The sequence below is a fragment of the Scyliorhinus canicula genome, chromosome 13 (genome assembly GCF_902713615.1).
Source record: "Scyliorhinus canicula chromosome 13, sScyCan1.1, whole genome shotgun sequence".
NCBI classification, from domain to species: domain Eukaryota; kingdom Metazoa; phylum Chordata; class Chondrichthyes; order Carcharhiniformes; family Scyliorhinidae; genus Scyliorhinus; species Scyliorhinus canicula.
Genome location: NC_052158.1, coordinates 106,587,205 through 106,613,769, shown reverse-complemented (window position 1 = coordinate 106,613,769; position 26,565 = coordinate 106,587,205). Strand labels below are relative to the sequence as shown.

At 45.2% G+C, this 26,565-nt stretch overlaps 1 protein-coding gene across 7 annotated transcripts in view; it reads right to left on the bottom strand.

Moving 5' to 3' along the window:
* Window positions 1–26,565, bottom strand: part of LOC119975416 (inactive N-acetylated-alpha-linked acidic dipeptidase-like protein 2) — a 1,151,524-nt gene that overhangs the window by 324,625 nt on the left and 800,334 nt on the right. For all 7 annotated transcript variants that reach the window (XM_038815043.1, XM_038815042.1, XM_038815041.1 and 4 more), the window contains one exon: window positions 11,385–11,477. In XM_038815043.1, coding sequence (XP_038670971.1) covers window positions 11,385–11,477 — 93 coding nt within the window. The remainder of the gene's footprint in view (window positions 1–11,384; window positions 11,478–26,565) is intronic.

Sequence of the window (26,565 nt, the reverse complement as noted above, 5' to 3'; positions counted from 1 at the left end):
ATACTGCATACGAGGGTATTACGGTAAGGCCCCTGTACTACAGGTACGGGGGTAGATCCCTGCCTGCTGGCTCCGCCCAGTAGGCGGAGTATAAATGTGTGGGCTCTCCGAGCTGCAGACATTTTGGCAGCAGCTGCGGGAGGCTGCACATCTCTGTGTAATAAAGCCTCGATTACTCTCTACTCTCGTCTCGTCGTAATTGATAGTGCATCACTCTCATCGTCAGTAAAGTGATAAAAGGGTTAATCCAGACTCCCACCCTCTTGGTCCCCTTACCTGCCTCACTCACAGTCACAGTCTCCTGTCCCTGACCACTGCCAAAATCAGAAGATCCTATCCTAATTGGCAGGCAGTAACTAGTCGGGTGCCACAGGGATCGGTGCTGGGACCCCAGCTATTCACAATATATATTAATGATTTAGATGAGGGAACAAAATGTAACATCTCAAAGTTTGAAGATGATACCAAGTTGGATGGGAGGGAGAACTGTAACAAGGAAGCAGAGATCCTACAGCATGATCTGGACAGGTTGGGCTAATGGGCAAATTAATGGCAGATGCAGTATCATTTGGTAAGTGTGAAGTTATTCATTTTGGAATCAAAAACGGGAAGGCAGATTACTACCCGAATGGTTGTAAATTGGGAGAGGGGAGTGTGTAGCAGGACCTGGGTGTCCTTGTGCACGTTCTCCCCGTGTCTGTGTGGGTTTCCTCTGGATGCTCCAGTTTCCTCCCACAGTCCAAAGACGTGCAGGTTAGGTGGATTGGCTATACTAAATTGCCCTTAGTGTCCAAAAAGGTTAGGAGGGGTTATTGGGTTACGGGGATAGGGTGAAAGTGAGGGCTTAAGTGGGTCGGTGCAGACTTGATGGGCTGAATGGCCTCCTTCTGCACTGTTGGCCTTCATCGTGAGAGGTTTAGAGTACCGAATCAGGGATTTGTGGCTGCAATTATACAGGATCTTGGTGAGGTCACACCTGGAATATTGTGTGCAGCTTTGGTCTCCTTTTTTGAGGAAGGATTTTCTTGCTCTAGAGGGAGTGCAGCGAAGGTTTACCAGACTGATTCCAGGGACGCCTGGACTGTCATATGAGGAGAGATTGACTAGATTAGGATTGTTCTCACAGGAGTTCAGAAGAATTGGGGGGGGGGGAAATCTCATAGAGACTTATAAAATTCTAACAGGACTAGACAGGGTAGATGTGGGGAAGGTATTCCCAATGGTGGATGTGTCCAGACCAGGGGTCACGGTCTGAAGATTCAGGTAAACCATTTAGGACAGAGATGAGGAGACATTTCTTCACCCAAAGAGTGGTGAGCCTGTGGAATTCATACCACAGGAAGTAGTTGATGCTAAAACATTGAATATATTCAAGAGGCAGTCACATATAGCACTTGGGGCGAATGGGATCAAAGACTATGGCGAGAAAGCAGGATTAGGCTATTGAGTTGGATGATCAGCCATGATCGTGACAAATGTGCGGAGTCTGCACGTTCTCCCCATGTCTATGTGGGTTTCCTCTGGATGCTTTGATTTCCTCCCACAGTCCAAAAATGTGCAGGTTAGGTGGATTGAACATAGAACATAGAACAGTACAGCACAGAACAGGCCCTTCGGCCCTCGATGTTGTGCCGAGCAATGATCACCCTACTCAAACCCACGTATCCAATACCCGTAACCCAACAACCCCCCCTTAACCTTACTTTTTAGGACACTACGGGCAATTTAGCATGGCCAATCCACCTAACCCGCACATCTTTGGACTGTGGGAGGAAACCGGAGCACCCGGAGGAAACCCACGCACACACGGGGAGGACGTGCAGACTCCACATAGACAGTGACCCAGCCGGGAATCGAACCTGGGACCCTGGAGCTGTGAAGCATTTATGCTAACCACCATGCTACTGTGCTGCCCCATTGGTAATTGGCTATGCTAAATTGCCGTTAGTGTCCAAAAAGGTTAGGGGGGGATTATTGAATTACGGGGATAGGGTGGAAGTGAGGGCTTGAGTGGGTCGGTGCAGACTCTATAGGCTGAATGGCCTCCTTCTCCACTGTATGTTCTATGTCCTATGACCACCTGGTCTGACAAGAACCCCCTGCGTTAGCTGAAAAATCCAAGCGTCATCAGGAGACTTCCCTTAATTGAGTCCTCAAAAGGATTAACCGGTTAAACATTGTGGGCAGGCAACCATTTGTGTCATCATCCTGACTTCTGCACTATCCTGTGGAGATGAGAATGTGACATGGAGCTGAGCCAATAGGATTCCCTTCTCATTGCTGGGCCCATTCACCTACACAGGATATTGAAAATTCGGCCTAACTTCCATTGCCGATGTAAAGTTGACATCATTGAAGTTATCAAACATCAACTTGAATCTCCCTCAACCTTAAGATAGCAACCGGCTATCACACCCATTGTCTGATCTTTATCGGTCTTCCAACTAGAGAAGACAGCAGCACATTCTGTGCGATTGAAATACAGAATACAAACTGGGGAAGGGAGCGAGAAAGCAACATATCATTCACAGAGAGAGAGAACGCGAGAGGGGGAGAGAGAGCGAGAGGGGGAGAGGGAGCGAGAGGGAGAGAGAGAGAGAGAAACGCAAACTGGGAAGGGAGAGAGTGTAACACAAAGTTATGGAGATAGGGCAGGGGAATGAGCCTGGGAGAGTGCTCTTTTGGAGGGCCAGTGCAGATTTGATGGGCCGAATGGCCTCCTTTTGCACTGTAGGGACTCTAGTCTATCATAAGAGGTGGAGAGAGTAACACAAACTGGGAGTGGAGATAGAGAAACACAAACTGAAGCCAGGAAAACGTCATGAAATAAAAACAAAGTGCTGGGAAAGCTCAGCAGGTCTGGCAGCATCTGTGGAGGGAGGAGCAGAGTTAACTTTTCAAATCCATTATGACTCTTCTTCCGCATTACTGTTCCAGTATCCGCATTACTTTGATTTGGTTTGATCCAAGGAGGAATGTGCTGTTATATAATATGGCTTGTTCTGGGAGTTCGGTAGTTTTGGTGCTTCTCTCTGAGAACTGAATGTCACCGCCCTGAAGCTAGGCCTCACTGAGACAGCATGGGGAGTCAGTAAATTAGATTTTGTTTGAAACCTAGCGGGGAGGATGAAGATAAAGCAAGGCGCCCAGAAGGCGTCTCACAATTCAAACCAACCAGAGGGTGCTTTCAGGGTGATGACCTGGTTTCACGAGGAACTTTGGAAGAGGTCCAGAGTGGATCCTGGGAAATTTGTGGTAAAGACTGGGTCAGTGTCCTACGTCACGACATTCAAGGAAATAGAGTGATGAAGCATGTGGATCGTGTAAGGGGGAGACATACGAGCGTTGCTCCAGAGGACCAGTCAGGTAGGGTCGTGGTGGTAATGTGAGTGCCATCCGAGGCGAGTGGGGGTGAAGTGCATCCCCCAGCAAAAGAAACAAACACGGTAGCATCGGCGAGTAAAGAGGTCAATGATCCAAGCACCGGCGGGCAGAAAGTCCATCCTGCGGGGAGCAGGGGGGGGGGGGAATTACTCCAATGAGAGAATGGCCTTCCCAGGAGCTTCGTCACTCTCAGCGAGTTCAGAAATCACCGGACAGACTGAATTTGTAAAGGCCTGTATTTGATGCCCCAGCACCTTTGGGTTACTTTTTTTAAATAGATATTTATCTGTTGCTGTGTGTATAGTTTGACTTTAGAAGAGGGAGTGATGTGGTGTCATTGCCCCTTTAAGTGGCAGTTCCCTGAAAGGTCCAATGGGGAGTAGAGTTGGAGACTTGGCTGGACATGTTCCAGCAGTCGGAGTTTCGGGAGTTAAGAACTCTGTTCCCTTGCTCTGTAATGTGCACAGTTGTTCTGTTAATAAACCTTTGTTAATTCACCGACCTGAATTTAAACTTTACCTCACTATGCTACAAAATAAATCATAGATTTACGTAACTTCTAACTAAAGGCTTTGCACAGTTTTATGATTTAGGATGGGCGGTATGGGGGTAGGGGTGGGGGATGACCACTCCCCACAATAGGACTCCATCTTCCACACTCATCTTCTCTTTTCAGCTTTGATAGGGCTGAAATGGCTCCGATTTGCCATTATTCCATCCATGAAGGACCATTCTTTAAACCTTCACCAGTACTGGGGGTCTCTGTGTCCACATCCGGGTTTGCTGGATAGAAATTAGTAGGGTATCCAAAAGATTCATGGCATGTATGATATCTTGCGGCACAACCTGTGGTGAATCACTCTTGAAGCAAGGGTAGGTGGCTTAAGCCATCTGCGTTCACAATGCGAGTACCCAGTCTGTGCCAGAATGAATACTCATAGGCTGCTAAAAGCAACGCCCAAAACTGGACTCTGGCTGAGGCAACGCGAGGAATGGCTTTATCCACCTTGAATAATAACGTTTTGCGGCCCGTAACTATCGTGAACTGCCACCTTGAAATGCTAGACACTCTGTAGTTTCATAGCACCCTTCTCTGCATTCTCTGTAGCCTGTGTAATCTCCATGGCTTTGGCTAATGTAACATCTGTTTCAGCCAGTTGTGTTTTCTGTATGGTCAAATTGTTCACCCCACAGACAAGTCTGTCTCTGAGCACATCTTGGAGCAATGTTTCAAAATTGTATTCTTCAGCCAGCTATCTCAATCTGGCCACAGATTTTGCAATGGACTCTCCTGGGTTCCTACTAGTTATGTTTATTATGTTCATACCGTTGCATGCTTATAGGCGGTTTGGGATAAAGGTGCTCCTTTACTAACACCACCAGCTGCTCAAAAGGTTTAGTATTGGATGCCTCTGGAGAAGTTGATCTCCGGATTAAGGGTACGTTCAGGCTCCACATACTGACAACAGGATAATCCACTGTTTCTCTTCCCCCTCTATTCTGTTGCCTCTAAATAATAATTCAAGGCGCTCGACGTGTTGACCCAAATTATTGTTCTCTTCAAAATAAACCAACAGTGAAGGGAACAATAATTTTGCACCACATGAGGGTAGTATGTTGATTGGCTGGTAAATGGACTCTAATTTAGCAGAACGCAGCAGAGAACAATTAATTGGCAAGCTTTTGTTCAAATTCAAACCGAAGTTTGACTTTGATTGGTCAAGGTGTTGCATGGGGAATGAACCAGGGAATGGCTGTTCCCCAAGCTTTTGTTTCGTTCGAAAAGGCCTAATGTGTGGACATGGTCCTTCAGTATGCAAAGGACTGGGTCCTGACTGTGAACAGACCTGGCTTTTAGCATGAAGTAAGCCACACTGCGAGCCCAACTGATAATCTTAAACTTGCTTTCAGTGTAATTCTTAGCACAATCAGGATTATTTAACAATTGTTGTCCAATCGCAAATTCACATCAAATGTTGGACACTATGGACAGGATTTTCCGCCCCCTTCCTGTGTCGTGCTTTATGGTGGTGGGGGTAGCCCACCATTGGCTGGTGGCAGGATCTTGCAGTCCTGCTGCTATCAACACTGTGTCTCGTTGGTCACACCATCCGCTGCCAGGGAACCCGTGGCAGAGTTTGCCGGTGGCGGAACTGGAGGATCCCACCTTATGGGTGTGATCTACCAGCTGCATTGCACTTAAGTGAGAGTGTAACACGGCCAGTAGGCCCGGGAGAGGTCTGCTGGGGGCTTCCCAGCAGCCTTTACATGTTGCGGGATATACCCAAGTCCCGCCAGCTGTTAAAATCAGAATCCTGCCCAAAGGAGACGTAACCAAATAGCGTGCCTAACTAGGTTAGTAACATAGTAACAGCATGCAACAGTTAAGTTCAACACTCGCTAAACAACCCTGATGTTCCAAGAATTACACTGAAAATCAATTTAATATTATCACACTTGCGGCGTTGCTCACTTGTGTATGCTAAAAGCCACACATATCTACACTTTGCAGACTGAAGGAAAATGTCCATGCGTTCTGCCATTTCCAACTAAACAAAAGCTTGGTAGATAGCCATTCTTAGTTCATTTCCCATGGCAATGCCTTGACCAATCAGAGTCAGCCTATTTGTTTTGAATTTCAACAAAAGCTTTGCGGTTACCTGTTCTCTGCTGCATTCTCCATGGCAATGACTCTACCAATCAGAATCCACTTGTCAAACCAACCAGCACTCTCCTCTCATGTGGTATAAATTGTTGTTCCATATTCTGAGCTGTCATATAGAACAGTACAGCACAGAACAGGCCCTTCGGCCCTCGATGTTGTGCCGAGCAATGATCACCCTACTCAAACCCACGTATCCACCCTATACCCGTAACCCAACAACCCCCCCTTAACCTTACATTTTAGGACACTACGGACAATTTAGCATGGCCAATCCACCTAACCTGCACATCTTTGGACTGTGGGAGGAAACCGGAGCACCCGGAGGAAACCCACGCACACACTTGAGAGAAGTTTGGAGGTGAAGGCATTCATGCAACTCTGTTGCTATGATGAGTACAAAATGAAAAGGTTTGATAGGATGTTTCTTTTCTCAGGAATACTCAAATTAAATCTTGTAGAATTTAGCCAACAAGCTGTGATTTAGTGGTTTCAATGTGTTGAACTTGTTATTGAAACTAATTTTTCAGTTTTATACTCCTAAATTTAGTTTTCCTAAATTTTAATCCTATCTTTCATGTAGCTCAGACATTATTCCTGTCATAAACCAAATAACTAAACATAACGTTTTTCTAATTCTTCAATGGGAGTTAGGAACGGCAAACAAATTTAACAAATCAAAAGGCAGTGAACAGCAAACAATTTTTTCTGCAAGTTTTATTTTTGAATATTTTCAAGAATATTTTTCTTATCTGCTTGGGTGACATTTAAATTTCCTTCAAGTTTACGTGCAAATCTGAATTAGTAATGAGTGTGCACATCTTTTGACTACATGAGTCAGAGGTACACAGTTCCACAATGACATGTGTCAGGGAAAGAAGAACCCTTTGAATTATTCGTAGGCTTCAACAATCCTATTCAAAATGTAGCTCTGACTGTAAAGCTTCAGACATTATTTTAAAGCTTGACTGACACAATCAGATGGACAGTTCACATTGTAAGTGCAACGTTTTAGTGTGATATTCACAGAAACATGGACTAAAACCTCAGAAGAACAAACAAAAAAGCTTCGAGGGCAGGGATACCCAATTCCTTTTTGAAGTACTTCATTTTGTTCATATGCAAGCCAATCTAATCCAGCTAGAAATACAGCTGCATCTAGAAATAAGCCAATGTGCTGTTCGGTGAATTACCCTTATCTGGACAATGCTGATAGAATTTGAGAATAGTGAAGAAATAGGAACCCATCAGATCATGTGTTCCAAATCAGCTAGTTGAATTATGTGAAAGCACCTGTGAAGCATATTTTCTTTCAATTAAATTATCAGCCCACAAGCAAAACATCTGGTTATCTGCAATCAGCGCTTGTGTGCAAAAAGTTTAGCCCATTTAGTGAACCGAATGTTCATTCAGATTAAACTATGAAAGTAGAAAAAGCTTTTGTTGCTTGATATAATTACATTAGGATTTGCTTCATTGCTGCACACTTCTGATGGAAACATTAAGATACCAATCTGAAACACTGAGGTTGAAGAGTTAGAAGAAAAGTTTTAGCAAAATTGTTTGAACAAAAAAGTGGTTTGTCCTGGATTTATGTATCTTTATCTTTTGAAATACATCCTTGATTTACGACATGAATTTTCATGCTGTAGAAACGCTATACTCTGGCACCTAAGTACATTATGCAGGTTCAGTTCAATCAGCGTCCTGTTGTTTATCACTGCCATGAACATGATCTTTAAAAAGGAAGGAAAATTAAGTGGGGGGAACAGTCTGTTCAAACGTCTATCTGAAGAAATTACTGAAGCCATTCTGGGATACATTTCTCCCTTAGCAACATAACAAAAGAAAATGGAAAGTGGAGGAATTCCTCTGGGGAGCAAAGATGAAGGTTCTTTAAAATAAGCTACAAACGTTTTTATTCATTTTCTTAACTCAAGACAATTTAGTAGTGATAACTGCCTCTAGACTTTCTTTGCCCTTCACGATCATGGTTATTGCAATGAAGCTGGTAGGATTGTCAACCAAAATTAACATTGGGTGCACTATCATTTGTAGCTCAATAGCAACAGGTTATGGGTTCAGGCCCGACTTGGGAGACTGGAGCATAAAATGTGGGATGACATTCCAGCCCAGTACTGAAGGAGTGCTGTCCTGTCCCCGAGATGCCATCGTTTGAACATTGTTAAACCAAGGCGAAAGCAAATACAGGTACTGCAGATATTGGAACTCTGAAATTAAAAACAATAAAGTCTGAAAATTCTCAGCGAGCCAGCCCGCATTGGGGGCGAGAAAGAGTGCTAAAGTTTCAGGTTGACAGTCTTTCATCTGAATAGGATGACCTATTCCCCAGGAATATTCTGTGGATTGGGGTGGGCATTGAAGCGGCAGCCACAGCATCAGGTGACACCAATGGGTGTGCTGCTGCCGTTTCTAAACAGCTGCCAACACTCCTGATATGCAACTGCAGACTCCCTGAAGGCCCAGCGTCCCCTGACGACATCACCTGATCCCAAAATAGAAGCAGACAAAATGACAGCTGGGCCGCCATTTTCTTCGGCAAAGTACCTGATATTATTGGGCAATTAATTTTCTCCATCTTTGTTCCTGCAGGAGAAGAGCTCGCAATACCAAAGGGCCCAAGCTGGGCATCACTGCTCACCATCCTCATGCCCATGGAAGAAGAGGGGTTTATTCAATCTCCAAGCCTCTTTGGGGGATGGTGAAGTCAGGAAGACCAGACACCTGGGCATGGACACCATGTAACATGTAAACAGCACAGGTGTCAGGCTATGACCATCTCCAACATAACAAAATATAAAAATCTTTGTGTGAACATTCAAGGATATTACATCACTAAATCTCCCATCATCAATATTCAACAGGTTATAGGTAATCAATAGGTTACAACTGACCAGAAACATGATTTGATTATTCATCTAAATACTGTGGCTACAAGACCAGGTCTGAAGTTGGGAAATCTGCAGGGAGTAACTCCGCTCCTGACTCCCCAAAGCTTGTCCACCAACGACAAGGAGTGTGATGGAATTTTTCTCTACTAGTCTGCATGAGTGCAGCTCCAACACACTCATGAAGCTCAACATCATTCAGTATAATGTAAGCAGCCTAAATGTCACCTATGCGCTACCTTAAAAATTCATATCTTCCACAATCAATGCATTGTGGCAACAATGTGCACCATCTACAAGATGCACGACAATAATTCACCAAGGCTCCTTCGACAGTTCCCTCCAAATCTGCAATCTCTGCCATCTGGAAGGACAAGGGCAGTAGGTAATGAGAACATCTTTCCAAGCAACACACCATCCTGACTTGGAAAGTTATTGCCAGTCCTTCACTGTCACTTGCTCAAAATCCTGGATTTCCCTTAAACATCATGGTGGCACAGTGATGTGGCACAGTGGTTTGCACTGCTGCCTCACGGCACCAAGTACCCGGGTTCGATCCTGGCTCCGGGTCACTGTCCATGTAGAGTTGTCACATTCTCCCCATTTCTGTGTGAGTGTCACCCCCACAACCCAAAGATGTGCAGGGTAGGTGGATTGGCCACGCTAAATTGCCCCTTAATTGGAAACATTTAAGAAAACACATAGGGGCAGCATGGTGGCGCAGTGAGTTAGCACTGCGGCCTCACGCCGCTGAGGTCCCAGGTTCGATCCCGACTCTGGGTCACTGTCCGTGTGGAGTTTGCACATTCTCCCCGTGTTTGCGTGGGTTTCGCCCCCACAACCCAAAAATGTGCAAGCTAGGTGGATTGGCCACACTAAATTGCCCCTTAATTGGAAAAATGAATTGGATACTCTAAATTTATTTTAAAAAAAGAAAACACATCACACCTAAGCAACGTGGGCTGCAGCAGTTCAAGCTGGCTATTAGGATGGGTAATCACATCCAAAGAATCCACAGAATCACTACAGTGCAGGAGGAGACCATTTAGCCCATTGAGTCTGCACCCACCCTCCAAAAGACCACCCTACCATATCCACTCCCCTGTCCAACCTACCTTATCCCTTTATCCTAACCTGCTCATCCTTGGACACTCAGGGGCAATTAAGCATGGCAAATTCACCTAACATGCACATCTTTGGACTGTGAAAGGAAACCGGAACACCCAGAGGAAACCCACGCAGACATGGGGAGAGCATACAAACTCCACACAGGCAGCCCCCAAGGCCGGAATTGAACCTGGGTCCTGGCACTGTGAGGCAGCAGTTCTAACCGCTGTGCCACCATGCTGCCCAATGAATAAGTAAATTAATAATTGGAACATAGATACAGCATTTATTTAGAGGAACTGCTGGACAAATAAAGACTCAGGTTCAACTATCTTGCCTTCTACCAACCTTGTGCTCACATAATATAATAATGGAGTTGTTGAGTAATCATAGCAATCAATCTCCATCTGTCAACTTACAATAGAGCACGATGTAATGTAAGGAAAACCCAAGTGGTGGAGAGCTTTGGGAACCATAGGTCGGAAGCTACCTGCTCCTTTCAGGAATGCAGCACTTATCACATGTCATGGCTCAAATTACTCATATACTGTATTCCAAAAGGTTATTTTCTGAAAGAAATCCACCTCATTTGCATTTAAATGAATCAATACTAACTGCATCCACCATCTCCCTGAGGAGCTTGTTCCATAGATTGACCGCTCGCTCACCAAAATAAGGGGAGAAAGGGGCATCAGTTCCAGAGGTAATGAAGTAATATACATGCGACTTTCTTAAAGAGCTGGTTATTTGTGGAAAAAATTGGAGTGGACAAAGCATTTCAACTGCCTGACAGGTTCAATTTTAATTTAATTGTCATGGCAGAGCACACCATTTCTCAAAACCTCACTTGGTACACTTTCTCTTGGTTAATCACATTTGGTCTAAGTACTGCACTCAGTGAAACATGCTACAGCAAAAATGAAATGTAGTGAAAAGTCATTTTGTACTTGCAAAGAAATGATTTCATGTGAACAGGGAAACTGTAACGCACAGCACCAATTACTGTCACACATCCGAAAGACGACATTGTGCGTATCTGATTTTTTATAGGCTTTTCTGCAACCAAATTTCTCCACAATCTGTGATCTGTCATTGAACTGTAAATTACATGCAAAGTGTATTTTACACAGGAAGCACAACTGACAGAGGTCAGTAAAAACAGTCCCACACAATGATAATAAGTAGGGAACTTCATCAGTAAAAGAAAACATTTAACATTGCAGAATATCTGTCACAGTCGCAGAATTACTAATTATGTTAAATTACTGTCTATATTATACAAAAAAACCCCACAAGTTGGCCTCCAGCAATGAATAAGTTACCTGGGTTGATAGATCCTTTCAGGTAGCCAATTACATTTTGAATCGTCCTATATTCTGAGACGGTTCCCACCTCCAGCCTGATGGTTTTACTGACTGCAATCAAAATAAAACAGACATAGATTTGGTAATGGATCATATGAAAAGGTGATATATACATTTTAAGGAATTCTAAACAAATTTTGACATTGTGATAATCTGTACCCTCAATGTTACTACCAGTTTTACAACAACAGTTGACATAAGTTAAATGAATAAGAATTGCAGGCTTGTCAAAGTATCAGAATAAGATCAACACAACATCTGTCAGCCTTACTGTCAACAGCAAGTGTATGAACACAGTAGTGCTGGCCATTTTAAATTAATTCTCACTTGCATTTTATCATTCTCAAATTATTTGTCGAGAATAATTTTCCTTTTTGCAATTAAGATGTTCAAAGCATCATCTTCACACTGTTCAGAAAATTCAGACACTGGTGACAGTGACGGCTTCTTTGGGATAGTGATATGGGATTCTACAGTGAGAAGTGAGATAGTGAGAAGTTTGTGGATGTTGAAAAAATTGGGCATGTAGTTGATAATGAAGAAGAAAGTTGTAGACTGCAGGAAGATATCAATGGAACAAGCAGGTTGGCGAAACATGGCAAAGGGATTTCAACCTGGAAAAGTGTAAGGTAATGCATTTGGGAAGGCAAAGGAGTACACAATAAATGGTAGGATATTGAGACCCATGGAGGAACAGAGGGATCTTGAAATGCTTTTCCACACATCTCTGAAGGTGGCTGGATGGGTAGATGAGGTAGTCCAGAGATATATTCGATATCTGTTTTTATTCGCCAAACCATTGGAAATGCACTGTTAGCATGAATCCTTGAACTTTACAAGACAGTTACATATTGAAATATACAGTTAACTGAAAGCAAAAACAGAATCCCGAATAAATACCTCAGCTCAGAGGAATGCCTATGTGATCCAGCTGTCATGGGGAGAGGAACTCAGACAGAAAGTCATTGAAATGGGGTGGCATTTTTGACACCTTTTCACAGTATCTCACAGAGAACTGACAGTTACTGTTTAAGATGCAAAAACAAAGGGGCTACTGCTGTGGAAGAGCAGCGGGAATTACTTTTGTGTTAACAACCAAGCAAGATGTTCCTGAGAATTTGGTTTCTGTTCAAAGGAAATGGAATAGGACAGATGGGGCTTGCTGGTGAAAAGTCTAAGGGAACAGGAAGTTTTGACCTGACGTAGTGGGGAGAAGCAAATCTCTGCAGGTGAGTTGGGAATCACTGTCAGACTGTTCATGTAATGCTACATATTGGACAAAAGCGTAAGTTATATAAAAGAGTTTAGTAAGACATATATTGGTTGTGTTTGTTAATAAAAGAAAATTTCCCCTTTTTCTTTAGTTTTGTGCATTAGTTGCATGTTAATAAATGTTTGATCTTTGTTGATTTAGGTTGTTTTTACAGTAAAAGTCTACAAAAATGAAATCTTACTCAACAATTAATTCCCATTGATTGTTTGGGAAATTCATCTCTCTTTGAAAATCAGCGGTCTCGACAGGGATTGTAAAAATGTACAATAGGCCACAGCTGAAGTACAGTTCTGGTCACCCAAATATAGGAAATATGTGGTTTCACTGGAGAAGAGAGGAGATGTAAGAGGATGTTACATGGGTTGGAGAATTTTTAGTTATCAGGGAAGTTTGAAGGGGCTACATTTATTTTCTTTTGAACAGAGGAAGCAGAGGAGAGACCCAGGGCGTGATTCAGCAAAGTCCACTTTTGGCCATGTTTGGCAGGGTGTTTCTCGGTGGCTGAGCTCACCAGCAGTAATGGCTCCTTGCTAATCAGGGCGCCATTATGACCGGCTGCACCAATCTCTACAGCCTCCCTTTCAGGCTACCCCCCCCCCCCCCCACCTTCTCCCCGCTTTCTGGACAGCCCCCTTCACTCCCCCAACATTCTAGTGGCCCCTGAAATCCCCCTCACTGTCCCCCCCCCCTCATGGGCAAAGCCCCTCGGGCTCAATGTCTGGCAGCTCGGCACCTAGTACCCTGGCAGGGTACCAGGCTGGCAGTTCAAAGAACCTAGCCTGTCCCAAACCACCCCGGGATCTCTTATGGCCTGCAAGACCCCTGAAGTGCCGTCACACCTGGTCCATATTTGTGTGGAAACCAGTGCCAAATGGGGCCCGGTCGAGGTCTCGCTGTTGACTCCCCAGTGCCAGGTGAAAGCGACGTCAGGGTATTTAAATGAACCGATTGGATCACGCCCAGCGAGGGGTGATCCAGACCATGGTGGGTGAAATGAGTCGGGTGACTCGCGAGCGGCCTAGCACCTGGTGCAGAGCCCGATATTGGGCTTTCGCGGGATTCACACATTGCGCCCAGCTCCGCGCTGAGAGCAATGCGGTGACTGAATTGTGCCCCCAATTGAAGTATAAGTATGAGGGATCTAAACAGAGTGGATAGGAACGCCATTGTTCCCCTTGCCAAAGGGGTCCATAACCGGGAGACACAGATCTAAAGTCGGAGGTTTCCTGTGGATTTGACCAGAAATCACGGTAGCACAAGTGATTAGCACTGTGGCTTCACAGCACCAGAGTCCCAGGTTCGATTCCCTGCTGGGTCACTGTCTGTGCGGAGTCTGCATGTTCTCCCCGTGTCTGCATGGGTTTCCTCCGGTTTCCTCCCATAGTCCAAAGATGTGCAGGTTAGGTGGATTGGCCATGATAAATTGCCCTTAGTGACCAAAAAAAAAGGTTAGGAGGGGTTATTGGGTTACTTATACAGGGTAGAAGTGAGGGCTTAACTGGCTCGGTGCAGACTCGATGGACCGAATGGCCTCCTTCTGCACTGTATGTTCTATGTTCTTTTCATCTGGAGGGTGGTGGGTACCGGAAGCCCACTGCCTGAAAAGGTGGCCAAGGCAGAAACCTTCATAACGTTGAGAAATCACCTGAAATGTACGTGCACTTGAACTGCCGTCACGTACAAGGATGTGGGCTAAGAGATGGAAAGTGGAATTATAGCCCCTTCCATGCGGTAACTTTCTACGATTTCTATCATGCAACCATTGTTTTTAAATAAATAAACGGTTTGCGTTTTTGAAGTTTCACTAACACGGATAAGCACATCAAACATTTATTTCAGCAAGTTTTTCCAGGTTGTCCAGAAAGACCTTGTGAGTGAATAGTTAAAATGCTGTTCATGTAAAATGATGCTTTCATGAAGCACTGAAGCTCTGATGTATAAAATGTCTGGCTTTTAGCATTTTCAGACAGCAGCAATCAGTTCATTCAATTGCTGTCTCATTTCTATTCTTTAAAGCTCTGTCAATCAGTCACCATTTCACTGCAAAGCAATGTTCACTGATTGACAGCTTAGAGCTGGTTACGAACAATAAAATAGCTCCTCCACCTCTGCTCACATCTGTTTAGAGGGAAAATCTGACTGCCGTTATTAAAATTTAATATAAAGAATTAATTTGGTAATGCATCGTATGAATAGCCGTTAAAACACAAAGAAAAGGAAAAAGTTATTTTTTTTCTTGTTAATTTCCTGTGTTTTGGAAATGAACACTGACCTTGATTTTGCGGTAGAAATAGTAGTGAGGCAATCAGCGCTCACCGTTATTTTCAAGTTTATATAGACAGTAACTTTTGCCAGCCGCATCTGCGCAGTTTACCGCTATATGGATTGTCTTGCTCCTCCAGACGCTGTGCTACACTAAAATCTTACCAAGAAACCTGACAAAGAAACATATGGAACAATGTGTAACATACAAGAAATATTGGCACTAGACTCCAGTGGGCGCCATGGTTGCACAGTGGTTAGTACTGTTGCTTCACAGCACCAATTTGATTGCCGGCTTGGGTTACTGTCCATGTGGATTCTGCACGTTCTCCCCGTGTCTGCATGGGTTTCCTCCGGGTGCTCCAGTTTCCTCCCACAAGTCCCGAAAGACGTGCTGTTAGATGAACTGAACATTCTGAATTCTCCCGCCGTGTACCCGAAAGTAGCGACTAGGAGTTTTACACAGTAACTTAATTGCAGTGTTAATATAAGCCTACTCCCGACAATAAAGATTATTAAAAGGTGAGAACTTTCTCATTCTAATGTGAGTAAATCCAAGAACATACTGAGCCTGAATTTGTGCTCTCGTGTCAGGGAAAGTCCCGACACCACAGACCTGATTCATGGCAAACTGCCACAGGTGGTTTTCTTTTGGTTCAGCGGATGGAGACTAAAAGGAGTCAGGCCCATCAACTATAGAAGTAATAAAGAGGCGGTGGGCCTAGCGTGGATTACGTATCTCAATCAAGAACAAAAGGTGGGCCAGGCTGGTAAGGGGCTCTAGTTGTGAGGCAGGAAGTCAATGGTAGCTGCGGTTTGGATAAAAGGTCATTGAGCAGTCAGCGGAGAGCAAATTGTAATTGTTGTCCAACCGGTTGATGACACTGAAACAGATGACCTTACATGGACTTTTCATCGGAATAAGTCAGTGATACTGCTTATTCACATTGTAATGAAGCAGTACATTCAACCACTTTAAGGAGAGAAAAAAATCATAAGATATAGCCACAGATCACAGGCAGATTCGTGGTACTATTAGCTGCTTACAATATTCGGTATTGATAAAGGTAACTATTATGTCTCAGGGGATGTCTGATACACACCATTCTTGCCACAATCTTTTTAAGCTACATAAGCTACACCTAGCTTACTGCCGCCTATCTCTCAGGTGTACTAATTCAATTGACCCTTGACCAGGTCCCTCATAGCTGCACATTGTCATGGCACAACTGCGTGATTCAGAGGGAGTAATCCATAGGTTCAAGAGCACATCATGCCCTCTGGGAATGACAGCAACAAATCCAGACTATAATGTATTCATACAGACCCAGTTTCTTCCCATCTACCCAATTACCGTAGTCACTAAAGAGCGAAAAAACATACTTAGTGTATGCATGTGCATGAATATGTGGGAGACTATTCAAAGCGCGATGCCTCACCAGCCAATTTATTTAAAATTTTTTGTGCCAGAGTGTCTCACTGAGGAGAATGAGGAGGAGGAGGTGCTGTAACGTGCTTCAGTAAACAGGACCCTCTGGCACTGGTGAAGGAGGCACAGAGACGGCAAGAAATCTTGTACACAATTGGCCACTGTAACCTGTCTACAGCCACAAGGAAGGTGTGGCATGATACGGCAACTTGCATGAGCTCAACAGGTGAATATGGAAGATCCTGGATACAGTGTAGAGAGAGGGCCATGACCTTCTGCGTTCCTACAAGGTGAGCTATTTGGAACAAGCACACAGAGGTCCAAGTGGTGGTTCACATTTGAAAACTGCATTTAAAGTGTGAGAGCTATTAGCCTAGAACATACAGTGCAGAAGGAGGCCATTCAGCCCATCGAGTCTGCACCGACCCACTTAAGTTCTCACTTCCACCCTATCCCCGTAACCCAATAATCCCTCCTAACCTTTTTGGTCACTAAGGGCAATTTCTCATGGTCAATTCACCTAGCCTGCACATCTTTGGACTGTGGGAGGAAACCGGACCTCTCGGGGAATTTCCACTCAGACCGGGGAGAATGACCCAGTAGGAATTCGAACCTGGGACCCTGAAACTGTGAAGTCACAGTGCTATCCGCTTGTGCTACGGTGCTGTCCAGTTTGTATCCTGCTGCTGCAGGACCGTGCTGCCCGGCTAGCGGTTTGTATGTCTGAGCCATTCCTTTAGGAACACATGGTAGAGATGTCAATGAACAATGTGATGCACCAATGTATTCATGACATTTCTCCCTGACAGCACTATAAATTAGGCTAATATCACTTTATGTTGTATTTGAAGATGAAGGCGGCCCAGAATGCCAGGGAAATGGTCCGTACTGGCGGGGTGGATTGTGAGGCTATGGGTGGTAAAGAATGTTAAGGAGATGACAATGAGGTAACCATGGTGCTTTCCTGGCTGGCTTTCAGGGATGAAGAATCACCTCTGGCAGTGGTAAGGTGGTGATAAAGGCACTTTGGAACAGGGTGGTAGTGGTGGAGGGGATGCTGTTCATTTATTGAGCACAAGGAGACATTGGCATGTGAGGGAGTGCAAGCATGGTATGGCACTGCATGATATGGACTGTGCGAGCATGGTGAAAGGCAATGGCCTGCATCAAAGCTTGCCTTCATTCACAATGAGAAGGACTTTCCAATCCTACTGTGTTTCATATAGTTCCCCTGGGACCATCTCATTCCTCAGGCATCACAAGTACAAAGAGATGTCTGAGGAGGTAGCATCACATCTGTGCAGTCTCCTTGGTGGAGAGAGGAAAGTCACAAGTGGACAGGAAGGTGGAGTCTAAGGAATCACTTTTGGGGGCACAATATTTAGACCATCAACAGCAGATATGTAGACATCTGTCAGAGTTCCCAGAGGCAATGTGAGCTCATACATACAAGTTGAGGAGTCCATCACTATGATGAGCTCTACTTTGTCTCAGGGGTTCGAGAACATGCACTTCCAAGCATGAGAGAGTGGCCAATCTCAGAGAGAGACACATGCAGCATCACTCGGAGTGGATGCAAGAGCTGTATCGCTGCCTTCAAAGTATACAAGGCTCACTTAAAAGCCTGGAGCAGCAACTCAGAATATGAACACTGACATACGTATGAACAACAGGAGGAGCCAAACAGGATGGTCACATTGGTGCCCCAGCAGCCAACCCCACCAACCTCACTTGTAGTCAACTTAGGCTGTGGAGGGTGAATATACCAGGAATATCTCAGCCTTCATCTTCTTCCAACACCACAGTCCTCCCACTGCAGCCCTCATCTGTGCCATCGGCGCCAATGGGAAAGGCTACCCATGCAGAAATGCAGAGGCCACAGTCTGATGGAGGTTCCAAACTAGTCCCTGCATGTCGAGGCTGGCTACCATACTCCTCATGGAGATGTGAGTAGCCTGCCTCCACCACCTCAGAAGCAATATGTCCGGCACTTCATAGCAGCGTTCATGAGTTCAGGGCACCGTCTCACCTCAATCAGTAATGGGTTCACTGTGGTTACACTATCACTTTGTACATATCACTATTTAGCACGTTGTAAATATCTATCACCACAGTCAAAACTGTCTCAGTCTGTTTTAATACACAAAATATCTGAATGAGAACATTAGCAGAATGAGGCTGTTTTTAATTGCCCATCGCTGATTGCCCTTGAGGTGGGGTGAGCTGGGTAATTGAAATGATGTTAGCCATGCAGTGTCGGTAAATTCACAGCATTGTTAGGGATGGAGTTCTCGGATTTTAACCCAGCAATAGTGAAGGAACAGCAAAACATTTCCAAGTCGGGGTGGTGAGCGACTTGGAGAAGAATCTCAAGGTGGTAGGGTTCCAAGGTATCTGCTGCTCTTGTCCTTCTGGATGGTAGTGGTCTTGGGTTTAGATAGAAGGTGCTGTCTAAGGAGCCTTGGTGAGTTCCTGCAGTGCATCTTATAGATGGTACACACTGCTGCCGCTGTTTGTCGGTGGTTTGACTGTGGCAGGGTGGAGTCTTTGTTCATGTTCATGGCAAGTTGGCCCAATATGTGGCAGATACAGGTCAAGGATCATTCCAACCACTCAAAGCACAGGAAACAACTGGTGTGCAAAGCCACATGTCTTCATTTGATGACTGGCCAGAGCACACAATTGAATGTTGCTTCTAATGTGGTTAACTAATTAACTAAAACTAGCAAAACAATACAAACCATTTGTGGGCTGAGCGCTTAAATTATTAAACTGTGAATTATGCTCTTGTGCCCATGTTCTTGCATGGCCTCCTTAAAAATAAAAGTTCAGTTTTCAGACAACGCCTGTTTTCGAATAGCGGCGTTTGAGACAGAATCTTCAAATTATAGCTTGCCAATTCAGAAGTGGAATCAGGTAGCAATGTTTCAGACAAAGGGTGGGGGACATCTGTAACTCTCGCTCCTCCAGGTGCGCAGTCAAATGAAAATGTCAATGTTAAGATTGACAGCTTTAGTTTTAATTAGGTACAGATATCAAGAATTGAAGCCAGCTCAACTATGATCAAATAGAATGATGAAACAGGCTCAAGGAACTGAGTGACCTACTCCAGTTCCTTTACAAACACCGTGCACATGTTAACTTCTGTTTTGAAAGAAGCAAACATTAAATCATCTTGTTAGTGGACCTTTCATAAGTTCATAAAATATAGGAGCAGAATTAGGCCATTTGGCCCATCGAGTCTGCTTCCCCATTCGATCATGGCTGATCACATCCTGGCCTTAACTCCACCATCTTGCCCATTCTCCATAACCCTTCAAAATTACTCACTGTCCCAGCATCCACCGCACTCTGGGGTAGCGAATTCCACAGATTCAGAACCCTTTGAGAGAAGTGGTTTCTCCTCAACTCCATTTTAAATTTGCTAACTTATCCGAAGACTATGGGGCGAGATTCTCCGCAAATGCGGAGAATCGTAAAGGCTGCCGTGGGACAGGCCATTACCCACGGCAGCCTCCGTGCCCACTTCCGGGACCCGATTCTCCCCCCCCGGGCGGGGCTAGGAGCGGGTCCCCGGGCGTCACGCCGGCGCGGCCTTGACGATGGTCGTCAACGCCGTACGCCAAGCGTCACGCTGGCTGACGCGCACGTTGACGTCAGCCGCGCATGCGCAGGTTGGACAACGCCAACCCGCGCATGTGCGGTTGGCGGCTTTTCGCTCAGCCGCCCCGCAAGACGTGGCGGCTTGATCTTACGGGGCGGTGGAGGGAAAATAGTGCGTCCATTACGGACACCGATCGTGGGCCTATGCCCCTCTTGGGCATCTGGCGCCCGTTTCACGACGGCAGCGAGCAGGTGTGTTTGCTGTCGTGTTGAAACGGGCGTGAAGGCCCGGCCACTCGGCCCATCGGCCTCGGAGAATCGCCGCTCGCCGTTTTTCACGGCGAGCGGCGATTCGTGGCGTGGGGCGGGCGTGGGGGGGGGGGGGGAGAATAACGGGAGGGCGTGAAAAGTGTCGGGAGGCCCTCCCGCTATTCTCCCACCTGGCGTGGGGGGTGGAGAATCGCACCCATGATCTCTCATTCTAGAATGCTCCACAAGAGGAAGCATCCGCTCAACGTCTACTTTATCCATACCTTTTATCATCTTGTATACCTCAATTTGATCACCCCTTATTCTTCTAAACTCTGGAGAGTACAGGCCTAAATTGTCCAATCTCTCTTCATACGACAAACCTCTCATCTCTGGAATCAATCCAGTGAACTTCCTACGAACTGCCTCCAATGCCACTACATCTTTCCTCAGATATGGAGACCAAACTGTGCACAATTTAAACTAATTTGGCAGGGGAATGGGAACCGGATTTGTAGTCCAGCAACTAAGGTAGCTGGTGTTCAGGACGCAAAAGCATGTAGTGAGGCAGTGGGGAAGTTAACACTGACAAAGGAGAGTACTTGCAGGCAAGGAGATGGGTTGAAGTGTGTTTACTTCAACACAAGAAGCATCAGCAATAAGGAGGGTGAACTTAAGGCATGGATCGGTACTTGGGACGACGATGTGGTGGCAATCACGGAAACTTGGATAGAAGAGTGGCGGAAATGGTTGTTGGAGGTTCCTGGTTATAGATGTTTCAATAAGATTAGGGAGGGTGGTAAAAGAGGTGCGGGGTGGAATTATTAATCAGAGATAGTATAACAGCTGCAGAAAGGCAGTTCGAGGAGGATCTGCCTCCTGAGGTAGTATGGGTTGAAGTCAGAAATAGGAAAGGAGCAGTCACCTTGTTGGGAGTTTTCTATAGGCCCCCCAATAGCAGCAGAGATGTGGAGGAACAGATTGGGGAACAGATTTTGGAAAAGTGCAGGAAGTCACAGGGTAGTAGTCATGGGTGACTTCAACTTCCCAAATATTGAGTGGAAACTCTTTAGATCAAATAGTTTGGATGGGGTGGTGTTTGTGCAGTGTGTTCAGGAAGCTTTTCTAACACAGTATGTAGATTGTCCGACCAGAGGGGAGGCTATATTGAATTTGGTACTTGGTAATGAACCAGGGCAAGTGATAGATTTGTTAGTGGGCGAGCATTTTGGAGATAGTGACCACAATTCTGTGACTTTCACTTTAGTAATGGAGAGGGATAGTGCATGCAACAGGGCAAGGTTTACAATTGGGGGAAGGGTAAATACAATGCTGTCAGGGAAGAACTGAAGTGCATAAATTGGGAACATAGTCAGTCAGGGAAGGACACAATTGAAATGTGGAACCTGTTCAAGGAACAGATACTACGTGTCCTTGATATGTATGTCCCTGTCAGGCAGGGAATAAATGGTCAAGTGAGGGAACCATGGTTGACAAGAGAGGTTGAATGTCTTGTTAAGAGGAAGAAGGATACTTATGTAAGGCTGTGGAAACAAGGTCACAGACAGGGACCTGGAGGGATACAAGATAGCCAGGAGGAAATGGAAGAAAAAGATTAGGAGAGCTAAGAGAGGGCACAAAATATATTTGGCAGGTAGGATCAAGGAAAGTCCCAAGGCCTTTTACACATCTGTGAGAAATATGTGAATGACTAGAGCGAGGGTACGTCCGATCAAGGACAGTAGCGGGAGATTGTGTATTGAGTCTGAAGAGATAGGAGAAGTCTTGACCGAATATTTTTCTTCAGTATTTATGAATGAGGGGGCCCATATTGTTGAAGAGGACAGTGTGAAACATACTGGTAAGCTCGAGGAGATACTTGTTAGGAAGGAAGATGTGTTGGGCATTTTGAAAAACTTGAGGATAGACATGTCCCCTGGGCCTGACGGGATATATCCAAGGATTCTATGGGAAGCAAGAAATGAAATTGCACAGCCGTTGGCAATGATCTTTTTGTCCTCACTGTCAACAGGGGTGGTACCAGGGGATTGGAGTGTGGTGAATGTCATGCCCCTGTTCAAAAAAGGGAATAGGGATAACCCTGGGAATTACAGGCCAGTTAGTCTTACTTCAATGGTAGGTAAAGTAATGGAAAGGGTACTGAGGGATAGGATTTCTGAGCATCTGGAAAGACACTGCTTGATAGTCAGCAAAAATTTGTGAGGGGTTGGTCTTACCTCACAAGCCTTACTGAATTCTTTGAGGAAGTGACCAAACAGGTGGATGAAGGTAAAGCAGTGGATGTAGTGTACATGGATTTTAGTAAGGCATTTGATAAGGTTCCCCGTGGTAGGCTGTTGCAGAAAGTAAGGAGGCATGGGATAGTGGGAAATTTGGCCAGTTGGATAACGTGGAACTCGAAACGCAGTTCACAGAACACATGGAGGCGATGAGGAAGGAGATGGGGCGGTATTGAAAGTGCTGGTGGAGGAGGTAATTGCCCCGGTGAGGGCGGCGGTATTGAGTGCAGTGGCAGAGGTGCAGGAGCAAGGTGAGGAGCTGAAGGAAATAGAAGAGACATTGTTGCAGCACAGCGATCAACTTACTGCGATGGGGAAGGAGATGCGGAAGGTGGTAGAGATCAACAAGGGTCTGCGAGCCAAAATGGACGACTTGGAAAACAGATCCAGGCGACAGAATCTGAGGATTGTGGGTCTGCCCGAAGGACTGGAAGGCCCGAGGCCGACTGAGTATTTTGCCATGATGTTGGCGAAGCTATTGGGGGAGGGGGATGGTTCTTCCCAATATGAACTGGATGGGCTCATCGGTCGTGCAGGCCTGTACCAAAGGAGAGTGAGCCCCCAAGAGGAGTGACGCTGTGTTTTCGTAGGATACAGTGTGAAAGGGAAGGTCTTGTGCTGGGCAAAGCAGAAGCGGGTGGTGCAGTGGGCTGGAGCTGGTATATGCATTTTTCAGGACTTTACGGTGGAGCTGGCAAGCAACTGGGCTGCCTTCAGCCGGGTGAAGAAGGCGTTGTACATCAGTAAGTTGCAGTGTGGCATAGTATGCCCAGCTAAGTTGAGGGTGACCTACAAATCCAAGGACTTTTATTTTGGGACGGCGGAAGCAGCGGAGGAGTTTGCGAAGGCAGAAGGACTGTGGCTGAATTGAGAAATGGTCATGTACCGATGTAGCCTCATGTAACTGTATTTTTTCACTGTGGCGGGTGTATGTGCTAAATGAGCCGACGTTTATATATTTGGACAAGGGAAGAGATGAGAATTTCACTTGCAATGATGGTTCTTTGGAGCTTGGGTGTGTATGTGGGGTTTGTGTGCTAAAGGGGATTTCTTGGTTTTCCTGGGACCAGGAAAGCGGGAAAGAGACCCGGCAGGGGGCCTCCACGCTGGCTAGTTTAAGCTACCCAGTGAACGGGAGTGAGTTGGGGGGCAGGGGCAGTGGCCATCGGAGCCTGGCAGAACAGGTTCCGATGAGTCTAGCCAGGGTGGAAAGTTGGGGGGAAGGAACAAAGGTTGGGGGAGGAGTTTGATAAGAGGAAGTGGAGGAGAGGAGTCAGGGAGGGGGGGTTTACAGTTCATGGGTGTCATTTACAGTACTCTTTCGGGGATTGGATGGAATTGAATGCTGGAGGGGGGACAGGCTCTATAGGTCAATGGTGAACACAGGCGATTCCTGATTCCTTTTTTTTCCTTTGCTTTTCCCACCTTGGGAGGGTTTATTTTATTTGATGCTTATATTGTCAGGTGGGCCGTTGTTTGGGGTAGTGGGAGGATGGGACCGTTGCCGTTGATAAGGGGATTGACTTTGTATTTGTTACCATTTACTGTTTGTTGGTGGGGTGTAAATTCTGAAGAAAATGTGAAAAATGGAGAATAAAAATATTTTTTTTAAAAGTTCAAAGTTATGGAGATGCAAGGTGAATCTTGGCAACAGAGAAGACATTGGCTGAAGAGTAAGACACGTGTATTTGCTGAATAACTTACCTCAAGGTGGAATGAAGATACTGAATGGTGGTGGTGCGGGGGGAGTGGGGGGGGGCAGCAGCAGGATCTCCATCCCACATTCTCCCATCCAATCACGGATCTCACACCTCCAAACTCCTTTGGATTCAGAAGGCAAAATTTAATATCCTTTCCCATGGCGGGTTTAGTGGCAGAGAGGGCATTTCATTCGGCAGGAGTGTGGACGGTGGTGCCAACTTCCTACCTCCAACCTTATGAAGTGCGTGATGAGAAAGCCCATGAATGGCCTTCCCCTCCTGCCACAGACTAAGGACCCTTATTAGGCACAATGAAGCCGTCATCCTGCTGCCACTGGTATTAATTCAACAGCAGGCGTGGTCTTGCCATGCAGGGAACATGAAAAGCCAACCCATGTGAGGCTGTTCCTGATCAAGGCACACAGCATTGTGAATGGCAAGAATTCTTGGGAGAAATAACCCCCCCCCCCCCCATTGCCAACCACCCACTTTTCCTTCCTAGTGATCCCCACCTGGTGAGCCACTCTCGCCATCTCTCACCAACATGCTGGGTCCCTCCACAATTCTCAGTCTCTGGCAGGCAGTTCTTGGCAGGCATGGCCTCTGCCTCTGGGAGTCTGTGATCCCAGGAGAAAGCCTATTGGTCCTGATGCAGCACACCTTCCATAAATAAAGTGTTGCAGGGCTTGAGCGAGATCCTCATCAACTCCATTAAATCCAGCCAAGAAACTCAAATGAGTTAGATTAGTAACTAATATCAAGTTGGAAGGGACAGAAAAACATACACAAGTGATCAGAATTATTGCATTTGAAATCTAATGTCAAGGGCTCGACATGGAAAGGAAAAATGGACAACAAACATATGCCATGAATAGTGCATAAACGAGCTCACAGGTGATACTGAGCTTCATCCATAAGTCTCACTAGACTTAATTTCAATATGTCTAATCAATGCAAAGCAATAATTAACAAAGTCAATAAATTAAGATTGATACTGCTAAAATATGATAATTCAAGAAAGAAGAAGGTACAACTGAACTCTGTAACCACACTATGAGTATTATTTCTGACTACCGTACGCAATAGAGATATTTGAGTGCTAAAGGCACTGAAAAGCCTGATCTCTACAGCTGAAGAGAATTAGAAAGAAAGGTTGGATAAACAGGGGCTTTAGCAAGCATCTTATAGATAAGATATCTGGCGGTATGGAATGGTAAATCCAGAAAATTACATTAAATTTGAAGAGTAAAACAATATTCAAACCACCAAAAGGCAAATGCAGAGTGTGTTTCTGGAATTCCTCCTTTACACAAAATTTATGAATATATTTATGAATCAATACATGAAAAAGTCAACCAATTAGAAAAGTAAAAACCATGCAATCATTTAAGACTCAACTATAAAAGGCTAAGGAACAGCTTTCTGGATTGATGAACTAAGGCCAAACCGGCAACCTTGTCTTATAATTATCGAAGGATCCTGCACAATGATTGGGCTGAGAGACAGTACTTTAACTAAAGTATTATTGGAACATAAGTTGAAAGGTGCAACCCAATAAGGTAACAAATATTGTTGACTTCAGATTGAACTTTGTTGTTTCCCATGGAATATTGAAGAAAATCTTCAAATGAGGATCTAACATTTCATGTTATCACCCATTGCATAGACTGTTAAACAGATGTAATTGCTGCACAGAGATTCTACACAAAAATTAAGAAACGCCATGAGCAGAAATTCAAATAAAATGTTCATCTTCATCCAAGAACAAGAAGATCGAAGTCTTGAGCTTGGCTTTCATTCCAGTTTTATGTTGCTGATGTGAACCCCAGGATCTATCACTCAAACTTCTAATTCCAGCCTTTCATCTAGACTTGATGTTTGGGACAAATGTATTGAATAAAAAATACTTTTAAAAGTTTAAAATGATCCAGGGCGTGTTTCTGGCATGAAATACAGGGAGACTGGGCCTGTTGTGAGGTACGAGAGATATGTTGAGATGTCGTGGCTCAGAAGGGGCAGGAATAAACACAAAACAAGGGCCGGGATTCTCCGCCGGCATGATTCTCTGTTATGCCGGCACCCGGGGGTTTCCCGACAGCATGGGGCTACCGCACAATGGGAAACCCCATTGACCGGCTGGCATAACGGAGAATCTCACCAGCCGGTCAAGGGAGAGGTGTGGCGCGGCGGGGCGGAGAATCCTGGCCAAGGTATCATTGGATTCACAAAGTAAGCCCTTTTTAAAGTTGCAAGGGCTTATTATGCACAATAATTCATGTTGCCCATAATGGACATATCCACAGATGGAAAACTCAGTCCTGCC